The sequence below is a fragment of the Cibotium barometz genome, chromosome 48 (assembly GCF_041138505.1).
Source record: "Cibotium barometz isolate CiBa-2024 chromosome 48, ASM4113850v1, whole genome shotgun sequence".
NCBI lineage: Eukaryota > Viridiplantae > Streptophyta > Polypodiopsida > Cyatheales > Cibotiaceae > Cibotium > Cibotium barometz.
In genome coordinates, this window is record NC_141093.1 from 29,542,671 (window position 1) to 29,570,185 (window position 27,515).

Below are 27,515 nucleotides of genomic sequence, written 5' to 3' on the forward strand. Positions count from 1 at the left end.
ACTTTGGTTTCGATAGTTTGTTGTCCCTTGTTTTTCTTGGGTTTAGAAGGTTTTGCTTTTTCTTTTAGGTTCTGCTTTAAATCATGTTCTTCTACCCATGTTGAGGTATTATCTTTTGCATTTTTTTTAATTGTTTCTCGTGCCTTGGCTTGTAAGCGTATAAGCACATTCAAGGGTACCATGGACAGTTGCCTGTTTTGTACACTTAAGATGTTAAGAGTTGTATTTTGTGAGACAAGTTGCATTGAAGCAACTCATCTTGGGCAATCTTAGAACATGTGGTCAATGCCACATCGTTCACACATGGGTCACATGGGCATGGAAGTATTCCAAACTATACAGTTTGCCACCTTGTGAGGTCCACGACAATAAAAACACCAAAGTGTTCGATTAACTGCATCTTGAGGACTTTCTACCCTAACGGCGGTGTCATGAAAAACAACGAGTCATGAGTTGTCGTTTGCAACAAGCTATCTAACCGATGACACGCTTGTTATAGGCATGGCCAATGGTATTGGAAGGTGCATTTGGGACATAGATCTCAATGGCTCGAAGATGTCAGCCATTGGGTTCAGTCTTTGTGTAATCCCTGGCAATTCCTCTATCGTTGCCATGTCGGATTGCCTAAATGCTCCTTTTAATGAGCAAGCACACGTGTTTTTTTTTTTGCTTTTTATATTCTCTCATAGCCCATTTTACAGCCTCAAGAGGCCTGGCGTTCTCTTCGTTGGGTCAAACGGGTGTTTGTTTACCCTAATTAGCTTAGGCACTATACGCATGCGAACGACCTCTTAGAGATAATTTTTTGGAAAAGGCGTATGCTAGTAACTTCCCAGATGGAAGAGGAGGTCCTAAACCTATTTTCTATCACTGTATCAAGACGAAAAAAAAATTCCTGTTTCGCAGCACATTTTTGAGGATGTTCTAAAAGGAATTTTGAAAAACTTTGTGTACGAGAGAGTTGTAGTATTTTTGGAGTACTTCAACTTTGTCTTCTTGAGTCGTGTGTGATTTTGTCGTTTAGATCCTCAAAAAGTAGCCCGAATATGGTTCGTTGTCGTTTTCGCGCTGTTTTTTTAATAATTTTTCATGATTTTTGGGTTGTTTCTTGCCTCGATTTTCGGGTCGAATTTTGAGGCTGTTGGTCAGAGGCCAAAACAATCGAGATTTTGACTTTGAACGACCGAGTCCAATGTTGAAGAGCTCGATGTCAACTTTTCGATCAGCCCTAGAGCGCCTTCATCGGATATACAGTTTAGGAGATATAGGCCTCCAAACAAGGGTGTTTTTCAGAGTCTTTTTTTTGGTCGACGAACCTCCTTTCACGTCGTGAACTAGCAAGGTGCAGTTCACGGCATGAAGCAGACTTCACGAATTTTATAAATTTTGATTTTGATTTTTTTATTTTTTTTATTTTATCGCATGAACGAAGGGTTTCACATTGTGAAGTAGACTTCACGGAAAGTTAAATTTGATTTTTTGTTCGGGCGTGAACGGAGGGTTTCACGCTGTGAAGGAGACTTACGGAAAGATTATCACCTTAATGACAAAAACCAGTCCATTAAGAGAAATTAGTCAAATTCAAGGATTTTTTATGGTTTTAAGGATTTTTTTGAAAGATTAAGCTACTCCCAATGCTTGCTAACACTTTAATGCAAACATTTTTAACAAAAAACACACAATTAAACTAAAATTAATGATCTTAGTTCTATGTTTAACACTATAAAGAGAGCTAACATTCACTAAAAATTATATTCTATTCCATTGTTTGATACAATGGATGCAAACTAAGCCTAATACAAACTATGTGCAAGCCCTAAGAGTATGAAAAACTACAATAACTACAACAAAAACAACAAATTAACTTAAAAATTAAGCAAAAAGCATTCTTTTCAAAACAAAAAAGAGAGCTATTTTACACCAAATCACCATGGCATCAAATCCACAACTTTTTCATGGGAAACCATTAATCAAGATAATAGGCAATGGGTAATGCGTAGATTAGAGAAAAATGATATAAAAATCCAAGGAATGGCTCCTCGGTCGGCTCACCCTAAACACATCCAACAAGAGATTGCATTCTGTTTCAATGGATGCCTACCCCAAAGCTATTGGTTGTGCTCACCTGACGAGCGCATTCCTCAGCTACCTTTTGTAGCTGCACATCCTTCTTATTTAGGGTCCACTCCGTGATGTTTTTGTAAGATTCAAATAACATGTGGATTTGGTCTCAACCATCCTTGGTGATTTAGGCAATGCGGCGCATTTCGTGGGCTTCCCACTGCGTGTAGGTGTTGTGGGCTGACTTGGCATATTCTTGAGCTATGTGGATCTATGCCTATAGATGGTTGATAGCATGCAAGGCATTGGCAAGGCTTCACTCGCAGTCCGCCAGTGAGTCTTGCAATTGGGTATTGGCATGGAGAGCAGCCTGGAGGTCTTGCTAGCTTTGGATCAGATCAGCACTAGCCAGGAGCATAGCTGATAATCGCGACGACCGTGACCTGCTTGTGTCGATGCCACATGTAATCTATTTCATGAATGTGAGGAGCTCCCTAGCGAGGTTGTAGAAGCCTTCCACAAAATTTGGCAGAATGTCATGGGAGAAGCGGATACCCTCGGAGAAGGCTTGCTGTGACCGAGCACCAACATTCGGGCATGCACCCAATGGAATGTATCCATGATATGGCATTGAGCTGCTAAGGGTGAGTCAGAGGGGCCTTTGTCGTGGTGAGTTGGTGAGGGTGAGGGGAGGGTTTGGGCACTGGGGGTGGTGGATGTGGAGTGGAGTAGAGTCTCCTCCAAGAACTAGGAGGTCTTGTAAAGCTCCTTCTCTTTGGTTGCTTTGTGGCATGCCTCTTCCTCTTAAGTGTCAAAATACTGTTGTGAGGATCTTTCCAATGGCCGAGATCGTAACCCTCGAGGTCACCAAGCTCTACAACTCCTTGAGAAGCAATTCCACACAGCGCCTCCTGCGAGCGTCGTCACACAGGTGCTAAAAGTTCAACAAATTCACATGTATCACAAAAGAAAAAAGAGAAGGTAGATGGAGCCTTATATAATGCCTGATGTTTCAGCATGTCATTCATTTGTTAATGGGAATAGTGTCTCATAACACAGCTTTGATGAGGCGTTTGGGATCCCAGCTATTGTTACACCATTGTATAAAGAGCCAAAGCAATGTTGAGAACACATGGCAGTGATCCAAGTGTATGTAGGTCTACAAGGATCAAATATCCAATGGATAGATTGAAATATGATGGGTATACATCCCATCATTATACTTATAAGGCCAAAGCAATATAAGAGATAGAACCAATATGTTTTAAGAAGGGACTTGAACATGAGCATTGAGAAGATGCCATGGATGATGAAATGGCTACATTAGATGCAAATAAGTATGGGAGTTGGTGTCTTTGCCTAAGGAGAAGAAGGCAATTAGATGCAAGAGGGTCCATAAAGTAAAATAAAATTTAGATGGGTCTGTGAGAAGCTAGGTAGTACAAGGAAAGATTAGTAGCAAAGGGATATGTACAGACCTATGGCACACTGATTATGAGGAGAATTTTAGTCTAGTTAATAGGATGGCAACTGTGAGAGCACTCATTGCTATGGCGACAACTAAAAAATGGTCTTTATATCACATGGATGTAAAGAATGCATTTCTACATGGTAATTTATAGGAGGAGATCTACATGGCTGCACCAGGTAAACCTCCTCCTGTAAATCGCTATGTACACCCAGAGTTTGTTTACAGGTTGCATGAAGCCTTGTATGCCTTAAAATAGAGTATCTTATTCACTATTTGATTTTATATATCCACAGCAAATGTTTCACTTTATGTGAAAAAGACTGACAGGAGCATTATTCTAGTAATCATCATGTTAATGTTGTCACAGGGAACAATGATGCTGGAATTCATAAGGTGAAGATGTTGCTCAAGAAAAAGTTTCAAATGAAGGATTTGGATGAGATACGATACTTCCTGGGTATAAAGATGATGAGATCGCATATGATGGCATTTGGCTTTCACATAGGCAGTATGCTTTGGAAATGCTGCCCAAGTATGGGATGATAGATTATAAGCCAATCTCAGTGCCATTCGAGAAGAACACAAAATTGTACAGATATAGGTGATCTTGGTCCTACTATATATACGTGTATTGTAGGGATAATCTACATGACTATCAACAGACAAGATTTGAGATATAATGCTGGGATGGTGAGTTATTTTATATGTAGCCCCGAGGAAGCCTCACTTGGATGCAACTAGGAGGATACCTAGGTATATAAAGTCCACAGTACTGGAGTTTTCTATGAGGCTATAGTACAAGTACATGTACATGGATGAATAGATGCAAATAGGACTAATAGTATCTCAGATAAGAGATCTAGTAGTATCTTTAAGTTTTATTTTGGGAGTGCTGATGTGAATTGCAACACAGCAAGAAGTAACCAACAGTTACTTTGTGGAGTATAGTGAGTACGGGGGCACTGTTATGGTAGCATGTGAGTAGCTTAGTTGCAGAAGGTACTCGTGTGGGGAAGATATGGGTGAGCCCATAGATATGTCTTTTCTCATTTATTATGACAACATGAGTAGCATACAATTGCAAGTAACTTAGTGTATCATGCTAGGATGAAGCACATTGAGGTACATTATCACTTTGTGAGGGAGGTTCTAGGTGATGTGAACCTAGTGTATGTTACAGCATAGAGGATGAAGCACATTGAGGTACATTATCACTTTGTGAGGGAGGTTGTAGCAGGTGATGTGGACCTAGTGTATGTTATAGCATAGAGGATGTTGACATGTCCACAAAGGCATTGGTTATAGAGAAGCTCCATAGGTTCAGGAGCTAACTTGGAGTGTAGGGTGTGGAGCTTCGATCAAGGGGAAGAGTGTTGAGATATCAAGCTCAACTAGTGCAGATATGGTGACGCACCAAGATGACAGCTTTGCACTTATGGGTGACATGTCAATAATGGTTTTACAAAAGGCTATATGACCACCATTTTGGTTTATTAGAGTTATGGGATAGTATAACACCACCTCATGTAGTCGAGTTCACACTATGGACCGACCAATTGTATGTTAGTAGAAGAGTACTTTCCCTTTTATAGTATGTACTCTTATCTTTATGTTATGGTTGTAAAGAAGAGAAGATAATAGAAAAAAATTTAACCATCCATCTCTCTTATGTACTCGTCTACTCTTGTGTGTGTGTTTTCTTGCAAGGAGCTCAAGCTCACCCTTTCCCCCTCATTGTTCTCAAGTCCCACTATGATGGTCACCACCAATACAGGTGAGTTACCACCACCACAACTTTAGTCTTTGGGTTTATGTACCACTCTCTCCTCAAAAACAAAAATAATGAGAACTATCCTAGCTCTAGTCCCACTACGATCGCCAAAGTTTTTATAATTCTATCTATAGATGACTCCACCCAGACTACTTGATCCTAGCTCACCTATAGACTGATGTGTGTGGAGGTAGAAGGAGATCTTTGTTTCACTTGTTTTTATGCATGCTTAGCATCAACCTAGTTACTTTATGTTGATGATTAGTATTGCCAAGTAGGATCTCTACCTTGTGTTAAGAGAGCTCCCATCCACCCCGTTGGTGAGTAGCTCTCCCTATTTGAGTGATATTTGAATAAAATGCAAAAGGTGATTAGAGTCATTGAACAAATAGTTGCCATTGATGAGTAGCTCTCCCTATTTAAGTGATATTTGAATAAAATGCAAGAGGTAAGTAGACTCACTAAACAAATAGTTGCCACAATGATGTGATGTAGGTAAGCTAAAGTGTAAAACATTAGTGCTAAATGTGAGCTAAAAATTAGTAAAATTTTAGTTACGCATTATGGTTATTACGAGGTCCATGAACTATGTTGTAGGCAATGCTTCATGACTCTCAAAGTGTGGACTATTTATAGCCAGGGATGGTGCCTATGCAAGAACCATGTTTGAGGTAGTTTGGGCTCCGTTTTGGGGGATCAAGAAAACTTATCGTAGGGAGGGATGGTGGTTGGTTATATAGTTTGTTTATTTAAGCATAGATGTAAAGAGACCATGTTTGTCACATTCCCAAGGTCAAAAGTAAGGTTTTTACAAGTATATGTATGAGGTGGAGTATCTTGAAGCCCACGACCACTTCTAAGGCTAGCTCGAGAGCATCGACAATCTCTACTTGCATGATCCAACCATGCTCTAAGAGAGTGTCTCTTTGTGTAAATAACTTATTGCAAGACAGCTTACTTATTAAACCATAGCTATATCTTGGCAAGCATTTCTAATGGTATTAAGGTTTTCTTTCATGGACCTTATAGGGGGTAATCTATTTTTTGTGCACTACGAGCTATTGTTTGGGATTTTTTTAATAAACCAAACTTTATTTTAGATTGGTGTACTTAGCATTCATGGGCCATTAAAAGGTTCTTATGTGGTTATATTCTAATGTGTGTGTGTGTGTGTGGTGGTGGGGTGGGGGGGGAGAGAGAGAGAGAGAGAGAGAGAGAGAGAACATGATAACGTTATTTATTGTTGGGAATCAAGGTCTTACCTATGCATGTGAACCACCTCTTAGAGGGGTCACATTAATATCTAGATATTTTGTGTGATGTGATATAAGCAATAATGTAAAGAAAAGAACCTTTGGCCTATAAAGGTCTTATAAGTTCATTAAAAAAAGCACACCTATCCCATCATTCACTTGTGCAAGTTTCTTTCTCTAGAGTGTATTCTCTCTCTTTAAGCTTTCACTTTCTATGCTTTAGCTTCAACATGTTTGTTTATCAACCTCCATAGCCTGCAGCTCAAGCTCCACCATATCTAACATGGTATCAGAGCATGATTCTATTCTCCCAATGATGCCCGCCATTGCATTTCGTTGCAACGCTCACCAGCTGATGCACATGATGTTGCCCCCATCATCTAAATGTTGCTGTCCCACCACCAACAGACTATTGCGTGAAGCTTCACAGTCGCACCTACTGTTGTGATGCAACCCAACCAACAGAGAGAGAGAGAGAGAGAGAGAGAGAGAAAATAGTCCATACAACTCAACATTCTGCAAAATCAATACGAAGGTATAAATCAAGTACACATTTCATGGTGGCTAAGGTACATTTGGGACGGCTTTTCACCATTGCAACAGATCAATATTGGGCATTTCTCTTCATTTGTAAAATCATGTTAAATAAGAGCATTAAACCCTAATACTTCATCAATTTTCAAAATTGAGATGCATTCCTTGCATTAAGATGTTGCTATAGCATTCGATAGCATCATTAATAAAAAATCGATTGGTTGCATGAGGTGGAAGTTATCTAAAAGTAAGTGCCACCAATTTGTTGTATTATCTCTAATGTATCATGGAAAACTAGCTACTCACTACTAGGTTGCAAGAGAAGCACCAAATGTTGATTTGTGGTCGTTGTGGAGTTTACATTTTTAGTCGTGTTGATTAGCTAAGGGGATGGCCATAATGGAGGGGAGAGTGGGCCTCCATATGAAGATGTTGTAGATGATGATAATGACAAGGGGGCTTTCTACTCCTTTATGCCTACATGCTACAATCAAAGGAAGTGTTTGAGCTTCAACCGCCATTGAGTTTAAATGTGCCACTTACACTCTTGATGCCAAGTTTCTACTCTAACTACGAGAAAGCAAAGAGCATCAATTTGGTATTGAGAACCATGCCATTTCCTAATTAAAAATGTGTGTTTTCTTCACTCTCATCTTTATGGTAATGTATGCTTGCTACTTGTAACTACAAATGGAGAAATGCCCCAAAAGTGAATCTACACACTATTGAGAAAACATTGCTAGGTCTCTTGCTTACATAGGATTCTCTTCATCTACCTTTCTCTTAATGACTTCCAAGTAAACTCTCTCTAAAGCACATTGAATAACTTTTCCTTTTAGCAAAGAGATACTCCATTAAAAATCTTAAATGCTAACCTAGTCACTAGGCTTTGGTTATGATCTCATCTTAAAACAACTCTCACAACAAAAGATTAAGGAGAGTAATCTTGCCTACACAAAATTGCTTCTTCCATATCCCTAGATGACTCCGTTACTATGTTAAAATTTCATATAGCTAGGGAGAATCAAAGCAAAATATTAATTCCATGATAGAATAGTAAAGATGATAATTGAATTAGAAAAAAGATTAACAAGATAATAAACACAATCGTATCAATCTGTTATGAGTATCCAAGTACAACATTGTATAGATCCAAGAGATAAGGAATAAAATTTTACACTCCATAACAACACCCATATGGCATGCACATCATGTGACTAGCACTTTCCATGTGCCATAACTGCATCAACACACCGCCCCCACCCCCCCCCCCCCCCAAATCCCCCATTTTTCATTTAACGACCCACTATCCACTGTCCATTGAACCATCCAACAAATGCATAATCAGTCAAAGATCCCCAACAAATGCATATAATCAGCCAAAGATCCATGGTCCTCTTCAAACACACTTTGTATTCACTGGTAATTACACACCTTCACTTCACTCGTGAGCAGGCCCTCCCTTGCTACCTTGGGATGTCACTCCACTCCGTAGCTAGAACGAATCAAAACTAACACCTTCACCTAGAGACTTTGACAACATATGCCATCACCACAATTTATCAGTGCATAACTCATGAGATAAGTTTTGAAAAAAAAACACACACACAATATCTAGCATGGACCATTGGGTGTTTGGACTCTGAAGAGAAAGAATACTAATTGAAACTCTTTGCTTGAGATACAAAATTATCATATTGATTCAAATTCAAAGAAGTCCACTAAATAACACACAATGCAAGTGAGCTATTTGCCACTTTTCCAATCTTTCGAAATCAAACAGCGATACATACTGGGACAAGCAACCTTAAATAAGAAACATAAATACCTTCTGTGATTAACAAACCACCTATTCAAGCATAAAGACAAAAGTGTCAACCTCTTGTATAAGAAAAAGTACAGGCCTATACAAGAAAAAAGACTTGTAACAAATGGCACATTCTAAATATAAAATTCATTGAATGACATTAACTTACCGAAGCCTAAATATTTACAATTCAAATTGCTTGTAGTTTCTCCTGATGATGTACCTAATCCCTTTTATATAAAAGTCTTGATTTTTTCTCCTCTCAATGGCAACTGGAGGAACAATTAGGATGAAAAACTTCAAAAAAGTTCAATTAGTATTTTCACTAACTTCAAGACTCCAGATACAACTTGGAAAGACTGCTTTCATTCTACTACGCAATGTGTATCTGAGGTGCAAGGGCTTCGTTTTCAAATTGATCAAAAACCACAACACATAGCAGCACTACACACACAGGTCTTTTTAACATCGTAACCAAGTCAATGAACCACATGCCACCCGATGCATTAACAGCTACACCAGCACGCGTGCGCACATGAGAGAGAGAGAGAGAGAGAGAGAGAGAGAGCTCATGTTACAAATAATAACAAGTCCAAAAGCGGCAGTATCACAGAAACATAATGAGAGCCTACATGCATATTAGTGTAACCTCTGTTATCTTGTGGAACAAATACAAACGATGGAATCACTGTAACACCACCATTTTCTAATGATAAGTCCATTTCACCTTCAGAAAAAGTTTAGAACTAGATAAGAAGCATACAAAGATTTCAATAAATGGACCATTTCTCATGTAATCTGCACCACCTACAGGTTCCTAAAAATGCAAAGCATCCCCAAAGATGGTTCCTAAACACTAGCCCCAAAAAACAAGTCAGTCTGTCAGTATGGAATGTTGCAGCAACTCTCTTCTTAACGTTTGGACTGCGATGCCAAAGCCAGAGTGATCTTTTTCCGGGGACCCTGTGACACACAAAACAAAGATACATTGTTATCTCCATGGCATTCATTAAAAATTTCATTGCAGTAGCCGAATCAAGCAGTCTAAGACCCGAAACTGAGTGTAAAGATTTGAAGTGATGTCATGACAAGGGGAAATGATGCCTTGTGATCTGCCATTTGGCAAGGTCAGCTGTATATATACCCTCTGTATTTTCAAGGCTTTAACACTGGATTAGATGTTTATTTCATGAGTCCTGGCAGGACCTGCTAGCTGGACCCTTGCTTAAAAACATCAAGCATCCTAGACATACTCAGCCCCTTTGACAAGTGGGAAAAGAATTTTTTGCACGTGATTGTTTTCCGGGTTAGATGTTGCCTGGATTTATTACCTGTGAACGTACACGGCTCTCAAGGATGCCTAGGAATCCCAAGGATGCGCATGCTTGACCGTGTTTGGGACTAACAGGTGGTTTCACATGGGTTTTGCAGGTGGTTAAGTGTGTCGCATGATATCGCCACCATTGATGGCTGCTCACAAAGAAGGTAGAGAAAGCCTGGTGTGGAGGATTATGGTACAAGCAAGATGAAAAGGCTACAGCCTTTTGTAAAGTGCAAATTGCAGACATTGTAAAAAGTAACTGAACCCAAACCTAGTTTAATTCAGTTAAGAGTAAAGGTGGACACTTAAATAGGCCACCCACCAAGTGGGCAAGCAACCTTCCTAGTGTTGGGGTGTAAGTTCCCCCAAGATCTCCCTAAACATAAGTAACAAGATTAGTACCAAACAGAAGGGGTGCAGGCTACTCACCTCCCAACCATAGTTTGCATCCATCCGACTCCAAAATCAGATTCACATATGTCTACTCTTTCCACATAATTACCTATATAGGAACTAGCTTAGTTATAAGCCACTGCTCCTACAGGAATATCTCCGTGGAACAAAAGACAAAATCAAAACCAACTCAAGGTCGATAAAACCTAACAACCTCCAACTCCCATGGAGTTGGATAACTTGAAATCATGGAGACAACTATCATAGCTAATCAATTACCTATCCATACCAAGATTAGATAATTCATGTTCCTCATACCTAGTAGATCTTTCCCTGCCCATAACGCTTCAGAACTTTTGGATACTCTCAAATAAACAAGCATTCCCACAGAAAACTTCCTTGGCGAATGCTCCCTACCAACATCAAACTATGCTCTAACCCGAGCATTGCTATTAGAAACCTGAAGTGAAACTGCATAAATCTGAATACCTCAGATCCTGCCGTTACCAGGGATCTTAGGCAAACTTGACTATTAGGAAGTGTGTCTCCCAATCAGATAGTCGCATAGAGACGTATGCACGAAGCATATCCTCCAAAACCTAATTCACCCTCTCTGATTTCCCGGATGATCAGAAAATACCTCCCTATCCAAGAATCATATAACTATCAAGTATCTTAGCACTCTCATCATGAGTAATATTAGAGAATGCACACGTGTTGGAAAAACACTCCAGCCTTGTGTTGTTTCTGTAGGTGACGGATGTGCTCTATTTTGTAAGAGCCCCCTTTATGAGGAGTAGCCGTCGTGGTGAGCACCCAGGAAACTGGCAATTCCCAATTTAGACATTGGATGGTGGCCAAGTGTGGCCAAATGGTTAGGAGATGGCTTATGTAGACTTGGCACTCTGCCAAGTGGAATGCATGCTTGTGCAAGCTATGTGCCCACATTAGTGAATGCTGGATAGCAAACCGAGGACACATTATTCTCGGATTGCGGGCCCGCTTAGGGTCCAAACGTTCTCAGATTGTCGTGGGAGCGCTACGCAAAGTCCCTACGAGATTTTATTGTAGTCTAATATCGTCCCAATAGGATGATGTGGTCGGTTGGTCATTTTGGACCAAGTCGTGGGTTCATTGTGTTGAAACACTCTTGTAAGCAAGACATCCTCCATCCAGAGTTTGTCTAGATTGCCATCAAAGCTCCTTACCCGGAACACACGGATGGGCGGACACCATCAAGTTTGCAAGCAATAATATTGTTTACTCTCTACTTCTTTTTGCAATTGAGTGCTTTGTATTGTGTTGATCCAGCTTTCGCTATTGTGTGTTCTTACATGGTAATAGAGCATAGGCTCTAGACAAAGCTTGTTTTTGGTAGTTTGCTATTTGAAGGCAGATTTGAAGAGATGGCCCAACCTACAAATAATGCAGCTGCTCGTGCCCACTCTCCACCTTTAGGTGATGGGAAGTTGGATGGGACAAATTACACTAACTGGAAGTTTAAGATTAGGTCTATTCTCGATTCATATGAGTTGTGGGAAACCACAAAGCCAGGTCCTACTCCGGATCCAAAAGATCCACTACAGACCATACCGCTAGCTCCTCTCGCTTTGACATGGAGATGAGTCACGAAGTACTGCACATACGGTATGTGCCATCTTCACCAGTACTGGTTGTTGAGCTGTACCCATCTCCTGTGAAGCTGCCGATTAACTACTATAGCCATTCTGTACCTGTTGTACGGTGCTAAGCTCGACAATTACCTGTTGTACAGTATTGTATTGTACCTAGTTGCCCTACAGTACTCACCAGTACCTGCTGTGTGCAGAACCCGTACCAGTACTTGTGGTGCTGAACCCCCGACACTGCCATACAGTTCTCCTGCCAACAGAGTACCTACAGCGATTACCTGCTTCTACTTGTTGCAGCACCTCGTACCTGCCTGAGTAGCTTCTCTTCTACAAGTGCCTGTTCGCATGCTTGTCACAGTATTGTTGGAAGTCAAGCATTATCCAAGTACAAATGCATGGCATGTGACCAGCATATAAAAGCATAAAAGTAAAACAAGCCATAAAAGTCAAAGTAGCTTCTGCCCTTGCATGAATCTAGGCCACGATGCATTAATGAAGGGAGGTGGAGAGAATCATGGGCCACTATCATGGGCACCTAATCACAAATCGTGTGCTAAATTGGCTCTCAAATCAATGAAAGTAGCAAGCTATTGTGTGCTCATCTCGTGTTCATTTCTTCCCCCTCTCTCTCTTTCTCTTTAATTTATGTTTCAATGATGTTTTTATTTAAGCCACCATAGCTGCTCTCAGCTCCACGCCTTCTGCTCTCCCCCGTTGCTTATGGTATCAGAGCCAGTTGACCATCGTTATCACCTGTTGTGCCCGCTTTGCTTCTGCCCGCTATTTATTATGCGACCAGCTTGCTATGGAGTTGTCTGCCGGCCTATTGCCCTGACACGTAGCTGATAATATTAAAGGCTTTAAAGCCTCATAAGCCTGATATATAAGGCTTAATAAGACTTTTTTAAAAGGCTTCATATGCAGGCCACCTCAAAGAAATTATCATCAACACACATTTTGAATAGCATCTCAACCTGCTTCAAATTGATATATCGGCAAGCCAAGGCAGGAGGGCAGAAGAATTCAACATTTGCAAAAATCTGGCGCTCTCAGAAAAGTGCTTTTGGGGCTTTTCCATTTTTTCAGCAATCAATTTAATCAAGTAATTAAATTTAATTACTTCACCATTTTCAAAATTGAGGGTACAAACCTAGCGTTAAAGGGTTGCTATAGCATGCTAGAGCTTCATTTATATTTGGAAAAAAAAAACATTGCTTAGAAACCCTAATTTTTTAAACCCCGAGTTTTCCCCTTTTTTCATTATTTGCAGAGAGTTGTATTGAATGCAAATCTTTACATCCTACGCTTAATAGTCTCATTCATTCATGCCTCTCTTTCATGCATAAATCTGTATAAGGGAAAGACACTGGCTCAAGCATCATAAGAGCTAAGACCCCTTGTTTCCTCTATCATGGCCTCACACCTATTTATTGAAAAATTTGATGGAGATAACTCACACATAGCACACTAAACTAAAATTTAGTCTAATGAGAGAAAGCTTATGACCTTTCATCGAGGGGGGAGGAGAAAATGCATGACGCAGAATGTGAAGCATAGAGAGCCTAGAAGCTCTGGGATCAGCGAGCCTTGGGCCTCATAGCCTTAGGCCTATCCGACAACTTTATACATCATGTCGAAGATCTCCCAACTTCCACAGAGGCATACAAAAAAGGGGAAGAACCCAAAAGTTTCCATTCTATGGTTTATTGATGCAGTCACATGAGAGCTTCGATGATCATGATGAACCACCTACGCAGCAGTTAGAGATAATGTGGAGGAAGATGTACCCGTGGCAGTCTTGATCAAGTCCATGCCAAAAGATCCCTACGGCACCTCATCACCACACTGAAGAGTCTCCCAAGTCTCGCCTTGAAAGGAGTCATCAACTCCGTAAGGAGGAACAAAAGAAGTACAAATCAAGCCCAACAGGAGGAGACAGCTCCTTCTAAACCAAAAAGAACTTCAAAGGTAAAAGATGCTCAATCTGTGGTAGAAATAATCACATAGATAAAGATTGGTGGTTAAAGATGCTCAATCTGTGGTAGAAATAATCACATAGATAAAGATTGTTATGCTAAAAAGCCTTGTAAGCACTGTGATAAAAATAACCACCACAAAAAGATTGCTATCACAAACATCACAAAAGAAGAAGAAGAAACAAAGAAGAAGCCAACCTTGCAAATGAGTGGGCCTTCTAAAAGGTCATCAAAAAGAAAGAAGAGGACGAAGACTTAACAACCAGCACCTCTACATCAAGAACAACCAGCACCTCTACATCAAGGATAGAGCCATGCACAACACTCTAGTGAAACTATACCACACACACAGATTAATCCAAGAGGTGTGTACTAGGATAATGCTTGAGAGGGAGTGTTGGAAGCCAAGCATTATCCAAGTACAAATGCATGACATGTGACCAGCATCTTGTAAATGATAGCATGTGTGGGAAGAATCATGGGTCACTATCATGGGCACCTATGACTAGCATCTTGTAAATGATAGCATGTGCGGGAAGAATCATGGGTCACTATCATGGGCACCTAATCAATGACCTAATCACAAATTGTGTGGTCTAATCACTTTTGTACTCAGCCTATAAATTGGCTCTCAAATCAATGAAAGTAGCAAGCTTTTGTGTGCTCATCTACAGTCGTGTTCATTTCTTCCCCACCTCTCTCTATCTCTCTCTCTCTCTCTCTCTCTCTCTCTCTCTTCAATTCAAGCTTCAATGAAGTTTTTATTTAATCCACCACAGCTAGACTCAACTCCACGTTGTCTACTCTCCCGTGTTGCCTATAAGTACGAGTACATGTTTGTGTACTTGTGAGGGAGTAAGCCAAGCTCTACTACGAGAGTGCCCGTCTGCGCAAGGTCTCAAAACGACAGTTTCGCGTTCACTCCACTCCAAGTGTATGAGGTTGGTGATCTGGTCTCTTTGACTCTTTCGATGAGTTCTGCATCGACATTCTACTCAAACACACTCTTGTTTCGGTAACATGTATTCATTATTTGCATTGCATGGAATATCTGGCTCGAAAGCCCTTGGAACTTTGCACACAGATTAAATATTCCAATAATATACAACAGTATTGAGGAGGGGGATCGGCCCATTCGCCACCCGAGTGGTGTCCTATGCAGTCTCCATCTTTGTAGTGTTATCTTGAGCAGTGTTGTGTATCAGCTATCTGTTGCATTGTTGTTAGTGCCGCATGTTTGTCGCCATGGTCATGTGCATATACCTATTGTTACTCTATTGGATAAGGGGAAGAGGAAAATAGATGAGGAGGGTCACCATGCGAAGAGGCTGAAGGAATTTAAGGCAAGTGATAAATCTCTTAAGTATGGTGATTATGATGCAAGGAAGGCAATGGCTTTCATAGCCCAGATTGATATTGCCTTCAATGATGAGGAATTTTCCAATAAGTCAAAGATTTGTCATGTGCGCATGTTTTTATAGGGCTTAGCTGCCCATTGGTGAATCATGGAAAAGCTCTCTAGTAGCCTTGTTCAAACATGGGAGGACTTCAATGAGAGGTTCGATGCACAGTTCTTACCTCCCAATGCTGTGGAGAACATCATGAGCAAATGGGATAAGAACGAGCAAAAGGACAATGAGTATGTGCAAGCTTATGTGAATAAATTTTGGAAGATCTATTTGGAGGTCTCACCATTTTTATTGGTGGGTGAGCTTGAGAAGAAACGGAAGTTCAAATCTAGGCTTTAGCTGGTTTACAAATCCGGTCTCAATATGCATCACAATGCTACCTTGCAGGACTACATAGCAGTTTTTTTTTTTTCGAGAAAAGATCCTTTCATTAGTTATATAAAAACGCCCGTAGGGCTACAAAAGATCTCTCCTGCTCCTAAGAGAGACAGAGCAGCGAATACAGCATGGCAGCCCGGGAGACTCTCCCTAGGTGCTGCAAAATACAAGCATCAGTACAAAGAACTGAGCGGCTAAATCATACAGTGGGGGGGGGGAAGAGCCAAACAGGTGGCCTGTAGTGCCAACGGGGGGATCCCGTGTGTAAGGTGTAGAAAGGGCCACAGCGCCAAGTGGTGTGAAAGGCCTGGCGCCGTAAGATCGCCTCATCCGAGTCTCCCCGGATGCGGTCGTACTGTCCTCGCAGGGTGTGGATCAGCTCCTACCAAATCCCCCGTACAGTCTCTGCTGGTGGCTCCAATCTCCCCTCAAAGGCCGTAAAGCACCGGGCCCTCCAGGTGAACCAGATGGGTGAGACTGCTGAGGAGCTCCCATCGTAAATCCCTCTCCTGTGTCCAGCTGGCGGACGAGAAATCCGGTGCCGGAACCAGGCGAGGCTGGCCCCTAATAAATCTGATGGCCTGACTGCCCTGCTCCATCTCATAGCCCATAGCAGGCCCTGACAAAGTCGACCAAGCAGCGGCACCCCACGTAAACATACCCTCTGGAGAGAGGGGGGCCAGAATACGCAGCATCCGCAGCCAAATCTGTTGTGCCTGAGGGCAATCCCAAAGGCAATGTCTCTATGTCTCCATAGGGTGGTCGCATCGGATGCAGGCCGCCGGAAGACCGCTGTAAACAAGCCAAGTGCCAACTGCTGAGCCCCTGTGGGCGACCAGCCACTGAAAAGTCGAGATCCTGCGGGCCTGTCGACTAGCCCAGAGCCGAGCCCAGAAATCCTCCAGGAACTCCTGTGAGAGTCCCTGTAGTCGCCAATGCCCCGCTGCCGCTGGAGAAACCGTCCTCCTCGCCGTCAAAATATGCCGCCCCAGCCGAACAGTATACTGGAAAAAGGTGATCTCTGTGGCCTCAAGGGATGCATAAGGATCATGCCACTCGTACTCCCCGGGGTCCCACTGTAGCCGGGCCAAGGGGCGCGCTGCATATGCCCATATGCGCCAATCCGGGAGCACATCAGCAGGGTCGGGGTCAATATGCCACTTCCGAGAAGCAGCGGCCACTACCCGAATCCTCTGAAAGGTGCACTCTGCAACCAAAGGCGACTCCACCTCCACTCTCTGGAGTCTGCCCTCATCCTAAATCTCATAGTAGAGGCATCTGCCATCCTCGGTGCAAGCTCTGACAGCAATCAGGATCTCCAACTGTGTAAAGGCTCCCATCCACCGTGGGGCCACTGGCTCGAGAGGCGTGAACCACTCCTCTGTGAGTGCCTCCTGAATATCATCCCTCATAATCAACCCCCCTCTGAAGTGACTCAGCCTCTCCACCTGGATCTCCTCTGGTAGACTGCAGAAAGCCTGCCAGTCTCCAAAACTACGAGCTGGGCCTGCCGCTAAAGGTCCCCAGGCTAGACGAGGCCGAGAACCCAGCATATGACCCTGCTCCGTGCGAACCGCTGCTCCATATGAGCGGCTGTCTGGCCCGCTCCTCAACACAAGAAGGAGGTCGCTGAGAGAGCCCCGGTCTCAGCAGCTCCCAAGCTCTCAGGATACTCAAAGCAAATCTGTCCTCCCATCCTCTACTGAGACCTGTCCTCCTCATCTCTATGAAGATCCAGCGAATCTCTAGTGCCCAAGTACCCCCTGCTGGGGGCGCCCGAGCCTGCAGCCGCTGCAAGAGGAGCTCTTTCCAAGGCTCAGCACCTGGAAGCAACCCCCGAACAATAAGCTTCCCCAATAAGGCTCTACTCTGATCGACTGGATCTATAATGCCCAAACCTCCCTGAGCCAACGGAAGTGTAATAACTGCCCATGCAACCTTTGCCCGAGCTGGCTGACCGTCCCGCCCAGACCACAGAAAGTTCCTGATCAGCCTCTGTACCTGGCTGATGCAAGAGCTCGAGAAAATCCAGCAAGACGTAATGTACCACATGGTCGCTAACAGCACCTGATTTGCCACCACCACCACCCTCCCAGCCAAGGATAGTCGAGCTGTACTCCAATACAATAGCTTCTTCCGAATGCTCAGAAGAAGCGAGGCAATCTGCTGCTCAGGTGACAAATCTAGGCCAATCTGGCATCCCAAATACCGCACTGCTGTGCCTGGAGGAATCCATCTAAAACCGGGGTCCGGGCTCCATGCCGCAGTGGGAGCACAACTGATCCAAAAGGCCACTGTCTTGCGCCAATTGATCAATGCTCCCGAAGCTGCACTAAAAACCTGGAGCGACTGCTCAGCCCGAATAAGATTGACCTCTTGGCCATGCAAAAATAAGCCCGTGTCGTCTGCAAACTCAGCATCAAGCAGGTCCTCCCCTCGGACTGGGAGCTGAAGTCCTCTCAAACCAACCTCCTCTGCCGTCAAATACATACTCATAGCCTCCGCAAAGAAGAGAAAAAGGAAAGGGGCGAGAGGACACCCCTGACGGACTGATCTGGTCAGCTCAAAACTCGGCCCCGTCCTCCTGCAATCAGCACCTGGCTGCGAGCTGTGGAATACAGAGCTGCCACCCCTCTGATCCATCCTGGCTCAAAGCCCAGGCGAAGCATAGTGCCCTCTAAGAAACCCCAATCAACTCTATCATATGCCTTCTCAAAATCGAGAAGCATCACGACCAAGTCCTCGCCAAGAAATCTAGCTCGGGCCGTCGCCTCCCAGAAAGTAAAGATGTTGTCAAGGATACTGCGCTCCTTGACAAATCCTGTCTGAGTAGCATGAATGAACTCCCCCAGGAAGGGCTGGATCCTCAAACTCAAGGCGAAGCAAGAAAAAGGAAGGAGGGGGGGGTGGGAGAAGGCGAAGGAGAAAAAAAAGAAAAAAACCCAAAAAAAGGGGGAAGGCGGGGGCTGCGCGCAAGAGGGATGGGAGGAAGCGAGCTGGCGGAGGGGGGGGATGAGGCGCTGCAGAGGGGAGGGGGGCGCGAAGACAAGGGGGGGAGGCGCGAGGAGAGGAAGGCGAGCAAAGCAAGGCGGCGGCAGCAGGCGGAAAAAAAAGGGGGGGGGGGGGGGGGCAGCAGTGGAAGAGGGGGGGGGGGGGGGGGGGGGGGGGGGCTAAAAGGACAGGCGGCGGGCAATGCAGGGAAGGCGGAGGGGGGAAGGAGCGAGGGGAACACGGGGGGGCGAGCAGGCAGGGGGGGCGACAGGCGCAGTGCAGTAACGCGAGCAGGGAGAGGGGAGGCGGGAGCTTCAGCGAGCCAAGTTTCCATTGGACTACATAGCAGTTGCTCTTGCCACAGAGCAATTAGAGCACAAATTGCAGCGTTCTAGAAAAGGGGATCATGCTTTCAAGGGCAAAGAGAGGCCTGATCATAACCCGCAAAAGGATGGACAGCATGCTAAACCTTATGTGAAAAATGCAAAAAATGGAGAGAAGACTGTAAATTCACAGCCCAAAGATGCTTCTCAGAAAAAGCACAAGTTTAGCTTAACCCTGGAGCAAAGAGAGCAATATGCTTGAGGGAAAATGCTTCTCATTTGGCAGCCAGGATCACAAGTTTCGTAAGTGTCCTAAACGCAAGAATAAGGCCAATGAGAAGCAACAGAAGGTTAATGTGCATGCCATTCTCAAAGTGCAAGGGGATTCAAGGAATGATGATAAAGAGAGGGTGGTTTACAAAGCTTGGGGTTAGCTTAAGGATCAGCCCGCACTCTTTATGTTTGATGACTGTGCCACAGATAATTTCATCTCTATGGAGATGGTAGCCGCATTAAACATTGATGTAGGGGACATGGAACCCTAGATTGAAGCAGAGGTCGCCTTTAGTGGGAAAGCGAGTGCAAGTTATAGGGTTTCACGCTGAGCCTAGCTATGGAGGCTTCAAGCAATGAGCAGCCATGGCTAAGAAGCAAACAGTGAAAGAGAGAGCTAGCTAGAGGGAGAAACACTCTGCTCAAGAGAGAGAGTGATAAATATGACTGAATGATGTGACACTTGCTTGATTCATTCCATGAAAGTACATATATCTTTATAGGTTCCAAAGATTCTTCTGTAACATCACTACTTATGTCAGACACACAAATATCTAGATATTATTTGATACTCCTCTAAGAGGTGGTTTACACACACAAACACAAACATACTTCCTCACCCATAGGAGTTGGTTCATATACACAAGTAAGACCTTGATCCCCTCAAGGGATTACCTCATGCTGTGTCAAGGATAAATCTAGGCTCATGGCTCTATTTTCTCATTCCAGTTATGAGGTCCCCAAGGTAGAGTACACACGATCACGTCACTCACTCACAACACGTAACTGTAAAAAGCCCAATCATCATAACAGTAGTTTGCTTCCTTTATGGAAAGCTCTTTCTCCTCAATGATGTTGGCATCTACCTTTTTGTCATTGGAGTACTTTTCATTGTGGTTGTCTTTCCCACAATGTTTGCACGTCTTCTTTGAGTAAGAGTCCTTTTTTATATGATTGTTCCTACCACAAAGGGAGGTGATGAGGTTTCCGTAAAGCTCATCTGGTATAGACATGATCAACACGGCTACAGCCATATCTTCCTCAACTTTGTCTTTGAGTGCAGCAAGCTAGTTCATCAGGGACTTCATTTTGTTCACATTAGCGCGTTGAAGCTCTCATGCGGTTGCAAAATAAGTCCATAGAACTCTATCTGCATTGAAACTTTAGAGTTCTTACCTTGAGCTCGGAAGAGCTTTTATCCACCGCTTCATAGTCCTCTTTGGATGTCGGGAGATCTGGCTGCATGATGGATAAAATTGTCTGAGAGGCCAAGGACTATTAGGCCAAAGGCTCTTTGATCCCTTAGTTTCCAAGCCTTTTGGGCTCCATCTTCATCTTCAGGCATCTTATCTTCACTCTCAATCAAAGGCCAAAGACCTTCTCTCATGAGGCTAAATTTCAGTTTTGTCTGCCATGTGTGAAAGTTTTCTCCATCAAACTTCTCAATGAGTATATTGGAAGCCATATTTGGCAAAATGATGGGAAGGTCTTAACAAAGGATGAAATCCAATGTCAGTGTCTAGTCCCTTAAAGAGAATGGCCAAAAATAGGGTTTTCAAAAATTAGGGTTTCAAAATCTAGGGTTAATGATTTTATAGAAAGCTGTAGCAACATCTCAATGCAAGGAATGCACCCTTAAGTATTAGGATTTTTGTAAAAAGATTAAAAGCCCCAAATTGATGTTTATTCTTTCCTAAGCATAATATTCTGATGCTACAGCTACTAATGGTGTTGCTTAGGTGGCTGAGGTGTGCAAGTATTGAGTTATGGTAAACAGCTACAATAGAGGGCGGCCAAGCGCAACTAGTATACAATGGCGTTAACACCATAGTTGCCAGGAGTTTCAAAAACGCCTGATTTGAAACGGGCTTCAGAAACGTTTCAAAAGTTTCTTTTTTTTTAATAGCAAAAAAAAAGTTTCAAACAAAAATGCAAAATATATATATTTTTTTAAATATAGAATACAAGAATACAAGAAATATATATTTTTTTAAATATAGAATGTTCAACAATACAAGAAATAAGTGTTTAGGCCTTAGCCTATTTCAGCAAGCAGAATACTTGAAAAACATGACTCATGAGAAAACACATTGACATCATAATAAAGATAAATCATGATGACTCCCAAGAGTCATGAACAGTGTCCCACAGTCCACCAAATCCAAGAAAAGTACATAGATAAATGACTCAAGGCTCATGAGAGTTCAAGACTCATCCTCCTACCCATCATCCTCATCATCCTCTACATCACGCCCCACCAAGACACAGGCTCCAATTGTGTATCCCTTAGTTGTGTTGTTGGCCGTCCAAACATGTGGCTACTGTTTCGATATATGAGAAGCTCATCCTCCAGCTTTCTCATAAGTTGCACATCACCATCCACTAGCTTGGAAATGTAAGAGCTCCATCCTGCCTCTAGCTCTGCACTCAAGTATTGCTCCTCACTTCTCCAAAGAGGATGCAAAATGTGTGCAACTGCGTGGATTGGCCTATGAAACCAATCCCAACGTTGGTTGCATACCTCCCTAATATCTTTAACTCTGTATATGAATTCAAAGTTGCAAGTGGAAAAACAAAAAGTAGGCAATAAGCATATACTTCAATCTTCCAAGTTCTATGATCTAACTTCAAGAGAAAGTATAAGAGTTATGCCTCTGAGGAGACAATAATGTACAAGCAATGAGAACTTCTCCAATCTTGTCCATGAACTCATAGAGGAGCCCCCATGACTGTGAGCCGAAGGACACTATACATGGGATTGAGCGTCTTGACAAGTGCCTGCGGATCATTCCACCAAGTCTCCCTCATGACCATACGAGCAAATGAAACTGACTTTGGTGCATCTTTGTCATCCCATGTTGCCCACTCATGACATGCCACTGTGCGCATCAGCACTCTCACAAACCTCTCCACCACAATGAAGGCAAACTTCCAGCTTTCCCACATCTTCTATTATTAAATCAAGGCTATGCGCAGCACAAGGTGTCCATACAATCTTGAGGAACTCTTCTTCAAGCATCCTTCCCATGGAAACACAATTCGATCCATTGTCTGTTATTAGCTACACAATGTTATGGTTATCTCACTTGTTGCCTCCTTCATGGCAGCCTTTTGAAACCTTGCCTTCACATGCTCTTTCTTCACAAAGGTAAAGCTGTCCTCTTTGCTCGAGGTTGTGAGCTAGAGCTACCCCCAATAGTAAAAGTCCCATGACGCTGACTTTGCATGTCACCTACTGTATTGCTCTTCCACAGTCATGGCACGCTCTCTTAAATGCTCAAGATCCACGATCTCCTCAACACGAAGACATAGTTGCTTAGTCTTCCAAGCCTTAAGGATTTCATAAATGTACCTTGGTACGCATGGCCCTTCGTATGTGTGAAGTGTACCTTCAACCATGTAATGCTGCCAGGATGCACCTCTGCACAAAAATCGCACCTTCATTTTCATGAGCTTGAGCCTACATACTTGCTCTCCCATGTGACATTGCAAGGGATCCTGTGTGTGAGGCATCTTGCAAAGTTGCAAGAGAAATACCATGTTGCTTGCATAGGTTATGGGAAAAAATGCCCATTTTAGTTGTAGGAAAAAAAGCCTGATTTTACACCCTAACTATTGCCAACACAGAAGGCCATAGGCTATAGTTGCACATATATAGAAGCATATGCCAAAAAAAAAAAGGGATATAGGCTGTAGGTAGCAGGCTAGAGCGGCCTATATAGTTATTAGTATAGAAACATATGCAAAAGGAAAATAAAACACCTAAGCTTACCTTGAGGCTTGGCAGCAAGCTAGGACAGTAGTCGTGAAGGTGGACAGGTCACAACAGTCAGCCACAGCAATCGGCCAACAGTCGCGAAGGTGGACACGTCACAGCAGTTGGCTACGTGAGGGTGGACAGGTCACAACAGTCGGCCAGCAATCGTGAGGATGGACAGTTGGCCAACAGTCGTGAACGGGCGGAGTTGACAGCAGTCAGGACTCGAGACTCGGCCAGCAGGACAACAGTCTTGAGTCGGCCAACCATACACAGGTGGCAGCAATGAGAGTCAGGATAGAATCACTCGAAACATGTGCGGTTGTGCCACGAAACATAAAGTCGGCGCATACTTTTTTTTGGGGAAAAAAGGTTGGATAAAAAACGCGTTTCAGTGAATGAAATGTTTCAGTCCGTTTCAAATGTTTTGAAACGCGTTTCAATGCTACACCATTGATGACCAACATTAGTATTAGTATCAGCATCAGTAGGTTGACGTCGAACAGCATCAGCACGTCATTGTCGAACAACAACGGCATTGGAATCAATAGGTCGTCATTGAACAGTAGAAGAACCTTGCTCTGATACCAATTATAGGGTTCAGTGTTGAGCTTAACTATGGAGGCTTGAAGCAATGTGCAGCCATGGCTAAGAAGCAGACAATGAAAAAGAGAGAGCTAGAGAGAGAAACAATATGCTCAAGAGAGAATGATAAACACAACTGAATGATGTGACACTTGCTTCATTCATTCCATGAAAGTACATGTACCTTTATAGGTTACAAAGATTCTTCTCTGACATCACTACTTATATCGGACACAAATATCTAGATATTATTTGATACCCCTCTAAGAGGTGGTTTACACAAACACATACTTCCCCACTCATAGGAGTGGGTTCACACACACGTAAGACCTAAATTCCCAACATAGATGACCCCTATCATTGGAGAGTTGCGCATTCATATACAGGGGTATCTTGATCATGAAAATTTCTTAGATGCACCATTGCATGGATGTCATGTATTGTTGCAAAAGCCGTGGCTCACTGCATTGAGCCATGCAAGGAGTATAAGACAAACAGGATTACTTTTATGCACATTGCATAAGGACTGCACGCATGTTATTGATGTTGGCCAAGAGGGAAACTCCATCCCAGTTGTATCTCATGTCCAAATTAACAAAGCAATGAAAAAGAGTGTTTCTACGTACTTGGTTTTTGTACGTGACATTGTTAAATGTCATGATGTAAATGTAGACACTCTTTCTATCACCAAGTATGTGTGGCACCACAAGATGTACACAAAAATGGCATTCAAGACATCATTTGGTTTGTATGAGTTTTTCATTATGCCCTTTGGACTCACGAATGCCCTAGCCACATTTAACAGAATGATAGATCGCATTTCCCGTGAGCATCAGAATTCACGTGTGTTTTCAACGACATCTTGGTATTCTTCAAGAATGAGGAGGAAGTTGGAACACCGCGAACACTTGGCTGTAGTGTTTGAAGAGCTTCATAGGCACAAGCTCTTTATCAACATGAGGAAGAGTGATTTTTTTTCTCTTAGGGATTCACTATTTGGAGCACATTGTATCTAAGGATGGCATCAGGATGGATCCTACAAAGATAGAAGACATTCGGAATTGGCTTGAGTTATCTTCTGTACATCAAGTACAAAGCTTTTTGGGTTGATGTTTGTCCTATAGGCATTTCATCACGCACTTTGCATGGATTTGCTTCGCCATTGCATGAGCTCACTAAGAAGAAGGGTAGTCTTCAAATGGACCGTTGATGAGAAAGAGGCTTTATTTCGCTTAAAGGATGCCATTATAAGTGGGCCACTATTAGTCATTACAAACTAGCACAAACCTTTTTGAGTGTAGTGTGATGCATCTGGAAGTGGCATTGAGGCTGTCCTAAATCAAAAGGGACATGATGTCGCTTATGAAAGCTGCACAGGGGGTGTTAGAATTGTGCATCTCAGTGTTCTGGGGCTTTTACCATTTATCTGACATTTTATTGTATTTCTCCTATTTATTTGTCCTTTGAACAGTCGGCCAGCTCACTCATGCACTATATAAGGAGTTCCCCATTATTCACTCCTTCATCCATTTCCCTTGCACATAGTTCAACATCCAGTTGCTGGCCATTGCCATTGTAAAGCTTTATTGCTGTTCTAAAAGGTGATCTTGTCCAACTCGCTCTCTCCGTTGCACTCTCTCATATGTTTACTATTTATGCTTCCGCCTGTGCTATCTCCTTCAAAACTACCATAATTCACATGCCCAAACCTGGCATGCCACAACTCTGCCTCTTGCATGGCAAGAGTAGATGTAGCATCGTGTGCTCTCTTTTCAAAACTATCAAGATGGTGAATGGTGGTGTGAACACAGGCTTACCTCAGTGACCGTATGGTATAACTCAGTGGTAGCCACCAGGGAAGCTATGATCGTCATCTCCACTGAGTTATAGAACTAGTGATCATGCGGCGCACAAAGGCGGGCTATCTTTGCCGAGAAGGATCAAGCATTGCGGGAGGGCGATGGAAGTGGAGAAGGGAGAGGGGGTTGGGGGGGGGATATACCTCATCAACAACCTTGTGGAGTGGCATTTGGACAGAGGAATTCGGAACCACTTGCGGGGTGGGTGGGGTCACCTTGAAGTCAAGATCTTGGTCTTGAGGTAAATGCTCATAACGGTTGCAAGTAGGTACCGTTGTCTCCTGGGTCCCACCAGCCTGGCCCTCTGACTATCCCCGGCCAAGCAGGGGAGGTTTTGCCAACAAGGCCATGGGACTGGCTGCCAATGTCCCGTGTCCTCTAAGTGGCGAGCGAGGCTGGTGGTGGAACGCCATGTTTTTCTTAGCCACTCACTTGTCCATCTGTTAACATAGCCCTAAATGTAATCTGGGCTGAAAACACAAACCCTAATGCATGAATCAGGCTAAAGGACTCAAAGCACATGCATGCAAAAACCGACTTCAAAGGCAAAAACATAAACTCTAATTGGTTGCTAACACCTCCTACAAACCCTAACCCACCTAGGAGAAACGTAGACACTTTGATACCAATGTCACGTGAGTGCTAGCAGCAGAAGGCTTAAACACAAGATTTAATTCTAAGCAAACTGCGTTAACACTAATCTAGATGATCTAGCAAGCACACGAGAGAAGAGAGATAAGAGATGACTGTATATTGCAAAAGATGATCATATATACAAACTTAGATCGTACTCATGCATGCCTATCTATTGATGCATATCAAAAGGTTCATGGCTGTCCAAAGGTTCTTGGCTGTCCTCCACTTGTGCATGTGCTAACAAATATGAGGGCTACCAATTCTTGCTGTTTCACAGCTTCTTCTGCAGACCCAGATGCCTTGGCTGCATGCCCTTGGTCTTAGCTTTGCAATCTCAATCTCTAAATGACCAAGAATGACCCTTCACCTGCCTATAAACAGGCAACATTGATTTGGGCCTATTTAATTGCAAAAAATAATAATAACAATGCATACATACAAGATTATGCTTTTTTTGATGACAAGCTGCAATAACACTAAAACTGATGACTAAGATTGATGTGCTTACCATGGGAATACCCAGCTCCTTTAGCTCATCATCTTTCATAACTCGAAGAACTGACATATCAATCTGCAGAAAATAAGCCCAAATTGAGCAGCTTTCCCTATGACATAGATTAGTCACAAATGCAACCAACCACCTCAAACAGCTCAAACTATGCCATGTCGCAAGCTTGTCAGCCCTTTTACTAGGCCTTTGTTTAGAAGTTGAATAAAAATAGGCCACAAACAAAGTTCTCATGAAGTTGCCGCAGGTGCAAATGAAGAAAAAGAAAGAATTTAAAAACAATCGTGGAACAACAGAACAAGATTACACGCCAAACAAGTTTCTCTACGTAAGAGGATAACATGAGATTCAGTCGGTCAAGAGGTGCCAATGCCATTGTCCAGATGCCATCCATTTGGCGAGAAACACACTGATTGGGGTGGAGCACTAGTACAAGTCAGTACTCAAAAGACGACTTGCTATGCATGCGTATGTGCGTGCCTGTATGTGTGGGTGTGTGGGTGCATGCATGTGTGTAGCAGTAATATTTAAAAAAGTCTGAAGTGTGTCAAGGTGTAGTGAATCCAGATCAAAGCAAT

At 43.0% G+C, this 27,515-nt stretch overlaps 1 protein-coding gene across 2 annotated transcripts in view; it reads right to left on the bottom strand.

The window, feature by feature from the left end:
• Positions 1-9,450: 9,450 nt before the first annotated feature.
• LOC147611049 (uncharacterized) overlaps positions 9,451-27,515 on the bottom strand; it is a 50,242-nt gene continuing 32,177 nt past the window's right edge. For both annotated transcript variants that reach the window (XM_086785698.1, XM_086785697.1), the window contains 2 exons: positions 26,938-27,000; positions 9,451-9,860 (listed from right to left, as the gene is read on the bottom strand). In XM_086785698.1, the coding sequence (XP_086641824.1) occupies positions 9,810-9,860; positions 26,938-27,000 (114 nt within the window). In that variant the 3' untranslated portion in view covers positions 9,451-9,809. The remainder of the gene's footprint in view (positions 9,861-26,937; positions 27,001-27,515) is intronic.